This window comes from Neoarius graeffei, chromosome 25 (genome assembly GCF_027579695.1).
Source record: "Neoarius graeffei isolate fNeoGra1 chromosome 25, fNeoGra1.pri, whole genome shotgun sequence".
Taxonomy (NCBI): domain Eukaryota; kingdom Metazoa; phylum Chordata; class Actinopteri; order Siluriformes; family Ariidae; genus Neoarius; species Neoarius graeffei.
The window spans coordinates 51,819,927-51,831,673 of record NC_083593.1 but is presented as its reverse complement, the minus strand read 5'-3'; the positions used below and the strand labels follow the sequence as shown (position 1 = coordinate 51,831,673).

Genomic DNA, 11,747 nt, shown 5'->3' with positions numbered 1-11,747 from the left:
TTTTTTTGGGGGGGGGACAAGTTGTTAGGTATGCCCAGTGTCACCTGATGAGTAGGAACAGTATACATATCGCACTGAGTACAAGCAAGGACTCCGGCAAAACTAACTATGACAGCTTAACTAAGAGGGGAGAGCCAGAAGGTAACACAGGCATGAGGGAGCCCCGGGACATAAAGCAACCAGCCACTACACCGTCAACAAACTCGAGTGAGCAAGCGAGTGGGGACTGACAGCATCCATACATCCCAGTTTACCAAAACACATTATGTCTGAGGATCCTCCAGATCTACACCTTTACCTCATAAACCCCCTTAACAAAAGGCTTGACTAAACAGATATGTTTTCAGCCGAGACTTAAACGCTGAGACTGTGTCTGATTCCCGAACACTACTTGGTCCTATGACATTCTGATTAACCCGTACTGAATCTAAAATGGACACAAACGCTGTTTTCAAAGGGTCTTCTGGGTGATCGAAGGGAATATTAAAATCTCCGACAACTAAAGCTTTGTCTAAGGAAATAACCAGGTCTGAGATAAAATCTGCAAATTCAGAAAGAAACTCAGAATATGGCCCCGGGGGCCTGTAAATAATAAGTAACGGAATTAACTGGGTAGACTTAGTTTTCGAGGCTACATACATTATATTAGTATGAAGAACTTCAAATGTATTAAATTTATAACCAGGTTTGTGTGTTACACCTAGATAATCATTATAAATACTGGTGTTGTAGCATAGAGCAGTTTATGGTCGCTGAACTGCTGGATGTCCAGGTGGTGCTCGGAAAACAGTATGGGCTTCACTGATAATTGGAGTAGTTTGAGGGCAAGGCTGGCCTGTTAGGGTGGGACTGTATTCATCCCACTCGGGAAGGTGCTGTGCTCATTTCTTGCAGCATAGGTCATAGTCTCAGAACAGGCCTAGTTAACCTGTGACAATACAAAGCCAAGGCCAGAGAGCAGACAAGCAGGCTAAACTGTCCGTCTGCTAGCTGCCTTGAGTTGCCACTCTGGTTCCACTCTGTTGAGACTGTGTCTGTTCCCAGAGCTGAAGAAAAATGTAGAAAACACTCAGAAAGTTAGGATTAGGGCACAGAGACAGCGCTGGTTAAAGTGGTAAATGGCTCGCTACTGGTCTCTGATCAGGTGCCCTAATGCCATGCTCATATATCCCATGGTGCCCTTTTAGTTATGCTGTCATAGCAACACTAGCCAAACATGGGCATCTGTAACCTCATGGATGAGGACGAGGGCAGGTAGCCCTTTCTGCTGAGTGTGTTACACCCTGGCCTGTGGTGCAGCATGAGCACCAAGATGAAATGGTAATTAGTAAGAAAGAAACTGGGAGAAAACAATAGAAGACAAATTTGTGTTTATAAATTTATTTACAAAATGACAACATTAAAATGTGACAAAACATGAAAAAATGATGCACTCTGACAGCAGTTGGGATATGAACGACTTTGGAAGGACGTTCAGAAGAAGAAGTGCATCTCATGAGATGCTCAGGAGGTACAGCTGATGAGCTTTAGGAGAACTCAAGAACACCAGCATGTGTTTGAGCAGCAGTTCTTTCTGCACATGGACATTCACTGGTGTCCCGACACCCTTTTAGAGGATCACAGCAGCATGTAGCGTGTCAGACCACCTCCACGCAGCTCCTTTAGTCTCTGGCAGTGTCTCAGCATGTTCAACATACCCACAAAACGCTTATCCACCTTCAGCTGAGCCAGTTCACGCAGGTCCTCCTCCACAACGAAGAACTGACCTGACGGAGGAGAGGCAAAGGATGGAGAATGTCGCATCTTATGGAGCTTTGTCATTACAAAACAGTGTATTTTGCAGTAATTGCAAAATGTAATTTTGCAAAATGTAAAATTGCAAAGTGTAATTGCAGTGCCATTTTTTTTTTATAAGAAAACAAAACAAGGCATGACGGATCACCACTTATGGTGATGATACACGGGGCAACTTTTTGGGCAATGTTGCCGAGCAATGTTGCTGGGCAATTGCGTTTTGACTCTTTTCTATTGAGATTGGGCAACATTGTTTCTTTCTGAATGGTTTTGATAATCTCTGGCAACTTTTTGAGATAAGCCAATCAGAACGCGAGTATCGAGTCATGTGACCTCTGGTGAGGTTCGGATCAGAAATTTCAAACAAATATGGCGGCCGCTCAGTGTCAGTGGAGTGAAGAGATGGAGAGACTCCTCATCTGTTTTTACGCCAGTAAGTTATTTTAATATTCTATATGGAGGAATTTACCTCACCAAAGCTCTAAAAAACAACAGACAGCTTGATTAAATGGTCACAGCAAAAATTAAGACATCGATTTTTTTTAGCTAACTGTAAACTGCCGTTGCTAAGTGTTGTTGCCCATTGTTAGTTGCCCTGAAAAGTTGCCCTGTGTCTCACCTAGTTGCCCGTTGCCAGCAACATTGCTCGGCAACATTGCCTAAAAAGTTGCCCCGTGTATCATCACCTTTAGAGCTTGTTAAGGCATGAATTGGGATTAACGACCTTTACGAGATCAATTACACCCTTTCACACATCTATGGTTTTTCTTTCACAGGAAATGAAAATGTATGGTGGTCAAACAGGCCGATCTGACTCCTGAGCCCACAGTGATACGGCACAATCTGTATTAGGTTTACAGCATTTACACTAATAACACTCATCAGACTTCAGAGGAGTCGGTGTACGTGATCATTAACAGTACCTTTAGTGTCCTTGGTCTCCTGGTCTTTAAAGCACTGATGAAGCTTCCGGGCTGTGTTATTCAGGTTCTTGACGGGCTGATGAAGGATTTTATATTTTGCAATGACGGCTGTGTTGATGCTTTTTACAGCAGAGTTCAGCTGCTCATACGTCACTCGTCCCTTCATGTACCTGTCATGGTGTGAAGTTATCAGAAAAGCATCACTTAAAACTAAGACACAAATACTCTCTGTTCGGTCTGTTTAGAGAAAATTACCAACATGCTTATTTTGCTTTACAAGTACAAGATACAAGAGGAAGCAGCAGAGGTGACGAACAGGTTATGGGTAGATGCTAATTAACAATTGCTCGCCGAAGGTGATGTGAATATCAGTGATTATTATACATACAGGACGCTTTTTTCTTTTTAAGATTTTTTTTGGGCTTTTTTCACCTTTATTGGATAGGACAGTGTAGAGACAGGAAATGAGCAGGAGAGAGAGAGACGGGGAGGGATCAGGAAATTACCTCGGGTCGGAATCGAACCCGGATCCCCGGATTTATGGTCTGGCGCCTTATCCACTTGAGCCACGACGCCCCAGGACCAGGGCTCTACACTAACTTTTTTTTTCAGGAGCACATGTGCTCCTAAGTTAAAAATTTTAGGAGCACAGGGGAAAAAATGGGGGCACAAGCACAAGTAGGTTTTCATTTTAAAGGTTTATCGCAGCGCAAACCTTAGACACACCAACACATAAAAATGCAAAATTCAATTCAGAATGAATGAACAAATGAATGAACAAATGAATAATGAACAACTGAATGAATGAACAAACAGTAGCTAAACAGAGAGCAGAGCTCAGCAGAGCTAACAACATCATCAAGGACAGCTCCCACCCTGTCTCTGAGTTCTTTGACTTGCTGCCCTCAGGCAGGCGTTACAGGTGCATCAAAGCAACGACCAACAGACTCAAAAACAGTTTTTTCCCACAGGCCATAACCACCTTGAACAATTCGCCTTTTTCACATTACGTCACTTGCAGGGGAACTCGTATCCATTTTCAACCTTTTGAATGGAAGAAGAGGTATACGGCGGCAACATACGTTAACAAAACTGTGTCATTCACGTTTCAAATCTAAGCATGCACCGATACCGATACTGGCATCGGCATCGGCCCCGATACTCCACTAATATACAGTAAATCCTCTAATACTGGCCTGTATTCCATTACTGGCCGGGACTCTAATATTGGCCGGTCTCGCTGTCGGAGGAGGTAAATAATGGCCGGACTCTAATACAGGCCGGGGCTATAACCAACGATGTTTCTGAGATCATAGTGGCCTTACACAATCGTTCCGATCTGAAAGACAATTGTGATCAGTGGCGCCGCCAGGCGTATGGCCGTACGCACTAGGCGTACCTTGGGGAGAGAGATATTTTTTTTTAATTATAATTGTTACCTGAATGCTTTGGCAATGCAACATAATTTGAGAAAGAGAGAGAGAGAGACGTGTGTGTGCCGGCGCATTTGTGTGCTTCAGGAGTGGGCGGGGTGTGCGTGACCAAGAAAGCTCATTGGTCAATGCAGATATACTTTTCTTGCACCACTGAGATTCTCTCCAGTTTTGAGAAACGTAGACAGACAATCGTCAGTAGTCAGAGCTTGTGCGAGAATTTATTGAGAAGCGAGTCAAAAATGAGTAAACGAACCCTGAAACAAACGAGCTTGTTTCAGACTTTTACGAAAAAGTCCAAAAGCAGTGATCCAGGGGTGTCATCTGCTTGCCAGTCCTCTCCAGTATCAGCTAGTAACACGGCACCGGCAGCTTCCACTCCTCCGCAACCGAGCAGCAGTACGCTGCAGCTGGATGCTAGCTCAGTTCCTTTGAGGGAATTGCCTTCATCTACCTCTGAGTTTGAAACTAGCCATACATCCAGTGAATTTCATATAAGAACACCTACATCTCCCCATGTCCCTTACGATCAGAAGTAGATGGTTGCTCCACCTTGCTGACAAATGAGCCATCAGATAGCTTTACTAATGAGCCACGAGTCAGCCCGCTATCACTGACATCAGATTTATCAGACATAGGTAAACTTCAACCAGATGCCTTAAAATGTGCACCGGACTCTGTAAAGCTCAATGTCCTACAGAACCGCTTCAAACCAGACAGAGGGTGGGTGGCTCCTTCTACTCTGATTTTCGGTAAACTCAGAAAAATACCCGAGGAGTTTTTCAGCGAGTCTATGTACCCCACGTTGCGCTACAGTGTGTGTCAGAGTCGTGCGTGCGGTAGTGCTGAGCAAGTTCACTAGATTCTAATCGAGGCTATAAAGAGTTTATTGTTTATTGTCGTGTGTAGTTCACATATGTTGTTCAAATATCAGCCTGTGTTCATGGAAGGCTATTGTTCAATTTCAAGTTAAAGTTCTATCGTTGTTTTGTGTATAAGCCTATAGATCGACTCTTCATAGAAACTGCAGCACGCAAGCGGTTTTTTTTTTGGGGGGGGGGGGGGGGGGAGATTACACCGCTAGTGCGTACCTTAGGCTGCTGGGCCATAGAAGGTTCACGCTGCACGCTGCATGCTGCACACTACACGCTACACGCGTGTAAAGAAAAGTGGACAAACGTAGCATGACTTGCTCTGGGCCATAGAACGGCGTTCACGTTGCACGCTGCACACTTCACGCGTGAAGCGAGAAATGAACATGCACACTTTTTTCTAGGCGTGAAGATGGAAATTCCAGTCAATGCATGCGGTCACCGCCGCGCCAGCCAATCAGAACGGGTCTAGGGAGATAACTCTATGCTTTCAGGGGAAAACTTCAGAAAAAATATAATTGAATGGTATAATTGAAAAATAGTTCTTCATCGGGATTGTCAAGCAGATTATAGAATGTTCGGTGAAATTCACCACGGGTTTCTCTCAGAAGGAAGTGTTCTCGGCTCCAAATTCTGTTCCTTTTTCTCTTCCTCTGTCTCAGTAAAAGCAGAATGAGGCAATCGTCGTCATCCGAAGAGTCCATATTGTTGGTTACTCGATCAAAGTAGAACAGACGCAACACGTGAACATCCAAGCATGAAGTTTAATGGCCCAGGGTCCGGTTCTTCACGTGAACATGTAGCGTGTAGCGTGCAGCGTGAACCTTCTATGGCCCAGCAGCCTTACAGTTCAACCCTGCAGGCGCCCCTGATTGTGATTACCGGTAGGTCTGGTGGTAACCAGGCAACCAAGCATCAACTTGACAAATAGACACAAAATCTCGTTTTTATTCATTCCACTGGTAGTCTGTTTTGCTCAAATAGAAATAGAGGCCTGCCTCGAATTCTGGCCTCCTTCCAATAATGGCCTGGACCAAGATGCACTTGAGTGAAATAAAGGCCCCGGCCTATATTAGAGGATTTACGGTAATCCAAATAAATAGCAGCCTTTTTCAGAAATTGCAGCAGCTAAATATTTAATTCTTTGTGTAGGCTATTTGCAATGAGTGTAGTTTTCTGGGAGTGAATGTTGCGCGACAATCGAGAGAGGTTGCACACGGAAGCGCAGATAGCCTTGTAGTCCACGTTACACTGCCAGCAGACAGCGCCTCTTCATTTCACGGTAGCGCTTCTTTTGCAACATTGTTATGTAGGCCTAGTAGCCTAGCGCAGCAGCGCTTAGGTTTTGCAACATTATTGTAACAATGTTGCAAAAGATAAGCGCTACCGTGAAGAGGCGCTGTCTGGCTGTGTGACGTGGACTCAAGGCTACTCTGCGCTTCTGGAGCAGCGGAGATTGTCAATGTGAACCCGTGTGCATGATCACTCCAGTTAGAAAACAACATTCACGGGAAATAGATAAAGTAGGCCTATTACATATTCAAATGCTGCAATTTTTGAAAAATTATATTTTAATAACAACAGTATCGGTATCGGTAGTACTCGGTATCGGCAAGTACTGAAATGATAGTACTCATACTCGTATCGGTTTTCACAAATGTGGTATCGGTGCATCTCTATTCAAATCAATAGGAGTATTGCTTGAATTCAAAATAAAATCACATTCTACATTCAAGGGTATGGTTATAATTTATGATCAACAAAAATGACAAACTAAATTCACATTAAACGCAAGTTTTATTAATTATCAAAATGTTCATATATTAAATAACATTTCTTAGGGAGAAAAGGTCAGTCACCCTATGTCCTCATTAGTTGCATATGATTTCAAAGTCTTTTGAAATATTTAAGTTTTCAAAACGGTCAGCATTAATTCAGATTTACTGACCATCATATACATGTTCGATGTCTTAAATCAAACGAATGCTAAGTTTATGGGATAATGTCTATGTACACTTTATACAGTTATTTATAGTTCACAGTCACTTCTCATTTTCATTTAATCATTTCGACGACTTCTTCAGCCTTTTGGCCAAAGACAAAAGCTTGTCAGCTTGTCTCTCTGTTTTTTATACCAGCATCAATTTCACGTACCTTCGCTTCGTCTCGCTTGTCAATTGTATTCGGCATTTTGAGTAAAAAAGCCGATACGAAAGAGAAACGTATTTTTGAAGCGCAGCGACGATGAACATGTGCAAGTTTCGATAAAATAGAACAGATGCGGGTACTTTTGTAAGAACTGTTATGATTGGCTTTTGTTCTCTCCCACACTCTTGTAAGAACTGTTATGATTGGCTATCATGCTCTCGCCAGCGATGTTTTGGCCAATTACATTGTAGATAACACGTATTCTACCGCGAGACTTAGTGAGACTAAAGATGGCGAAAATGTAAACATGTAACATCGCATACGCTTGAATATCACGAAGGAACATACCCCAACCCCCCCCAATGAAAAAAAAATCTCAACGGATTTGGCATAATATCGATTTTCGCTCAGAAAAAGCGGAAATCCACCGAAAACTCTCATCCCTGATTGAGGTTGTAATTTCCATCACTGTAAATAAATAAATGAATGAAATCAGACAGATGGTTCTTCACAGTCCCATAGCTCTGGAGAACTCCTTTCTCACGTCTCTGTATTTTTTGACACTGCTGGTTATATTTGTGCACTGCCAATAAAACAAACTCGTCGTCTCATGACATTTTAAGGTCAAATCATTTTCATTTCAAATTTTTTAAAACTTTCTCGTATTGATTTATTGCTTGTACCTTTCCAGTGACCATGTGATAAACTCCAGGGTGCATCTGCACAGTTCTCGTAACGGAAACGCACTCAGCCAGGATGTGTTTATGTATACTTTGCATTTAAATTAACTACCAAGCAGTGCTGATTAGATTAGATTAGATTAGTGTAGGTTCAGATGCTCGTCTGAGACTCACTGCGGGATGCTGTCGAACTCCTGCACTGTGATGAACTCCATCTCTTTAATCTCTCTCCGTTGGGGCTTCCTGGGCTGTTCCTGTTCCTGGGGGGCCGAATTCCCGTTTGCCTGCATGCTGGGAGCCGCCGTCTGTGCTCCTCTGAGAAAACAACCAGGTTACTCGACAGACCTGTATTGATATTCCACTTTTCTATCTACTATCATCATACTAGTCACGATATTGTACATTATATATGCATGTGTACATTAGGGTGGTCACGAAATGTATGGGAAAATTTTTTTTTTACCAAAACATTCCGACCACCCTACCATTTTTTTTTACATAGGCTAAAAGAAGGCAACAAGCAAAATTTCAGAAAAATTGGTTAATATTTAGAGGTGCCACACGAGGTTAAGCCATTAACATTAGTTGGAGCGTAGACTGTTGCAGAGAAGATCTCAAACCCCCAAAAAGTCACAGTTCTAGAGGGAATATGCCACTTCTATGAAAAAGAAGAGGCAGGAAGAGTTTATAGACTGATAGAAGGTTAACTTGCATGCACTAAGGGGTTCTTAAACAATGAGCACTGATCGTAATATGCTGATGAAGTTGTGAATGTTTTTCTTTCTATGTTTTTCAGACGGCGAGCAACAGTAATACAAGTAGTACCGGTGGTGCAAAGCACAAAACCAGAAAGGACAATTATGTTTGGTTAATTGGTCCAACTTCCAAGGAACTGTCTGGGAGAAAGCTTCCTTCTGCTAGGGAAGTCCTTAGTGTGTTCTTTTATCTCCACAAGATACCAGAATACCGAAGGGTTTAGAAAATCACAGACAAGTAATAGCTATTGTTACTTTGAACACAGGAAGTTATATTACTGTATTGTTTGTATTAATATGAAACAGTTAATAAGCCACATTATTTTATATTGTGTCTTGAGTGAAAACTTTAATGGCTTTGTGGCACCTCTAAACATTGTTCAATCTTAACCAAATTTCGCACAATAACTTCTTTCAGGCAATGTAAAAAAAAAAAGGCAAGGTGGTCGTAACAAAATCCTAAAAAAAATTTTTTGGGACCACCCTAGTGTACATAGATCCAAACAGTGTTCCATTAAAAAGAGTGTGTGAGCTTACGGAGCTGTCGGCTGCCATCCTTTACGAGGCATGTGTGGTGGGATGTTCTCTAACAGGTGCTGTGCGTTCTGCTCATCCTCCTGGAAGAACATGTCCAGGTCCTGCAGTGGAGAAGATCACGAAGAACATGTGCAGCTCACATTTACAGTATGAACAAAAGCATGAGTCACGGATAGATATTATATAAATGCAGGGTGCAGTTTTGTTCGGTCTCTTAGTGTCCTTTCTGATAAAAGTGGACATTTGATAACGTAGAATTATACTGAAGTCTTGCATATTGTATGTGCGGTGTTAATATTTTATTTTAAAGTATTAAAATGGAACAGGTGACAATATTAAACCTGTAGATGCTTTAGCAGGTCCCTCTGCTGAGTGACATATTTCTCAAAGCGGTCCAGGAACCCGTTTATTGCATTGACATCCTGCTCGATTTTGAGCAGATACGCCCGCTTATCTGGATCTTTTGCTGAGAAAATGATCAAAAGCCATTTAGTAAACCATTAAAAAAAAATCAAATAAATTAGAAGTGTGAAAAGTTGATATGGTGAGCCATACCTACTGCTCGCAGCTCTAAGAGTCTCTTGATAAATGAAATCTTGTCATTGATGTGTTTCGTGACCTCTTCCAGCTCACAGTGACTCATTTGTCTGAAAAGCAAAATACATACAAGAGTGACTCATTAAAGCACAGCGACATGCACGCGATTTCTCTCTTACCCCGAGTGTAGGGGTGTCTGTGGATTGGGAGTTTTGCACGCATTAAAGGGGACGCTGAAGGGAAATCTGGATTTATCTTGGCACAGTTGATAAAGGAGAGTTCAGTACCTCAAACAACTGTTGTCTCAAATGCAAATCCCACATATGCCCAAAAAAAAGGATGTTGGTAAAACAGGCCAATTCCAAAATCCTGGAGTGTTTCAAAACAGTCATGATTTATTTATGATGAATTCATGCCCAGAAATTTGCATAAACCAGCTCATGTTCTAACCTAGGCAAGATTACTTCAACTTCCACTTTTTATTTCAAATCCAGACAGATTTTTAAATATCTATGATACCCTTTGCTGAAACAGTTTCATTTCATCTTACTGGCGTGGCACACTGGTGTAATAGTGAGCACTGTCACCTCACAGCAAAAAGGTTCTGGGTTTGAGCCCAGAGGCCAAGGGGGCCTTTCTGTGTGGAGTTTGCATGTTCTTCCCATGTCTCTGTGGGTTTCCTCCTCGGTCCAAAGACATGCGGTTAGGTTAACTGACTACTCTAAAATTGTCCATAGGTGTGAATGGTTGCTTCCCAAGCTCGGAAATGTGAGGGTTTGGCATGTTCTTCCCGTGTCTCTGTGGGTTTCCTCCTCGGTCCAAAGACATGCGGTTAGGTTAACTGACTACTCTAAAATTGTCCATAGGTGTGAATAGTTGTTTCCCCAAGCTCGGAAATGTGAGGGTTGCAGCAGGAAGGGCATCTGGTGTAAAACTATGCTTAAATTAACATGAAATGTGGATCAATAGGGTCCACATAGCAGTGACCCCATACACATAAGTGGGACAAGCTGGAAGGAGTGAGTGAGTTTCATTTCCTCTTACTCTGCCTTCTAATGAACAATAAAAGTATTATTTTACATTAAATAACTGTAAAATCAGCAAAACTGCACTGAGAGTTGCATTAAGCACCCCTGCCTACTGTGTCTGTGCTTCTTTCAGCCTACAAACAAACAAACAAAAAAAAACAGCAATGTTCACATAAAAGAGAGTCGACTCTCGGTGTTCAAATAAAAGATTCGAATCAAAAGAGTCGACTCGTGAATCTAATCCGATTTCTAACCAAGATAACGTTCAGTATATATAAAATATTTATCATATTGAGACAGACTAGGCTTTTAAAACAGACATGCCGGGTTAAAGTTACTTCTATAAGCTTCCCTGATTGAAGAAAAAAATAAAGATTTTGAATCAAAATGGCTTCCGGGTTTTAAAAAAATGAACCGACACATTCACGTCACACGCAGTGAACCGTTTGTTATTTCTCACCTCACCAATAACCAACTAGTCTATTGTTTTTGTAAATAAAAAGTCAAATTAATGTTAACTTACTAAGACGACATTATTATTATTATTATTATAACTAACACTGACTACATTCCAGCACACTATTACTGTACATTGTGACACTAAAGATTACAGAGAATCTTTATCTCGGAAAAACAACGTAATATCATTACTATTAAAACAGCATATATCACTTACGCTCTTATTATGACTGCTCCTGGACACAAAACCTGTTAGTTATAATAAATCTTTTTATTATTATGATATAATCCTTGTATCTGTTTACTCAGCTCGCGCCAAAGTTCAAACCAGTCACAATGGCCTGGAAATACTTTGTGATCAGGTGCAGCAGTTTCGCCACGCCGAGTACGCCTTCTCCTTTCATAAGAATTTTGTGTTGTATTTAATAACAATAATAATCAAGACATATGTAGAACTATCATAACTGTTACAAATCAGTTGTAGTTAAACAATTATTTTTTTTTTTAAAGTGTTTAAAACAGACGTTTGCACTTGCGATCGAGTGTGACACATTCGCCACAGTGTATGCAGTCTTGCACTT

General features: G+C 41.6%; 1 protein-coding gene across 1 annotated transcript; it reads right to left on the bottom strand.

Annotated features, from left to right (window-relative positions):
- Window positions 1-1,364: 1,364 nt before the first annotated feature.
- Window positions 1,365-11,511, bottom strand: ska1 (spindle and kinetochore associated complex subunit 1). Its single transcript, XM_060908217.1, has 7 exons — window positions 11,384-11,511; window positions 9,698-9,789; window positions 9,484-9,608; window positions 9,143-9,243; window positions 8,025-8,165; window positions 2,718-2,887; window positions 1,365-1,766 (listed from the first exon to the last, which is right to left on the bottom strand). Exons 2-7 carry the CDS (start codon window positions 9,783-9,785, stop codon window positions 1,618-1,620), a joined length of 774 nt encoding a protein of 257 aa, XP_060764200.1. The 5' UTR covers window positions 9,786-9,789; window positions 11,384-11,511; the 3' UTR covers window positions 1,365-1,617.
- Window positions 11,512-11,747: the final 236 nt, after the last annotated feature.

Bases quoted from the DNA above. Each gene is read 5' to 3' on its own strand.
- ska1 (XM_060908217.1), bottom strand. From the start codon at position 9,785: ATGAGTCACTGTGAGCTGGAAGAGGTCACGAAACACATCAATGACAAG. The intron at 8,166-9,142 runs GTAAGCTCACAC...TTGTTTTCTCAG, and splicing joins GGATGGCAGCCGACAGCTCC to AGGAGCACAGACGGCGGCTC. The intron at 1,767-2,717 runs GTACTGTTAATG...CTCCTCCGTCAG, and splicing joins GGAGACCAAGGACACTAAAG to GTCAGTTCTTCGTTGTGGAG.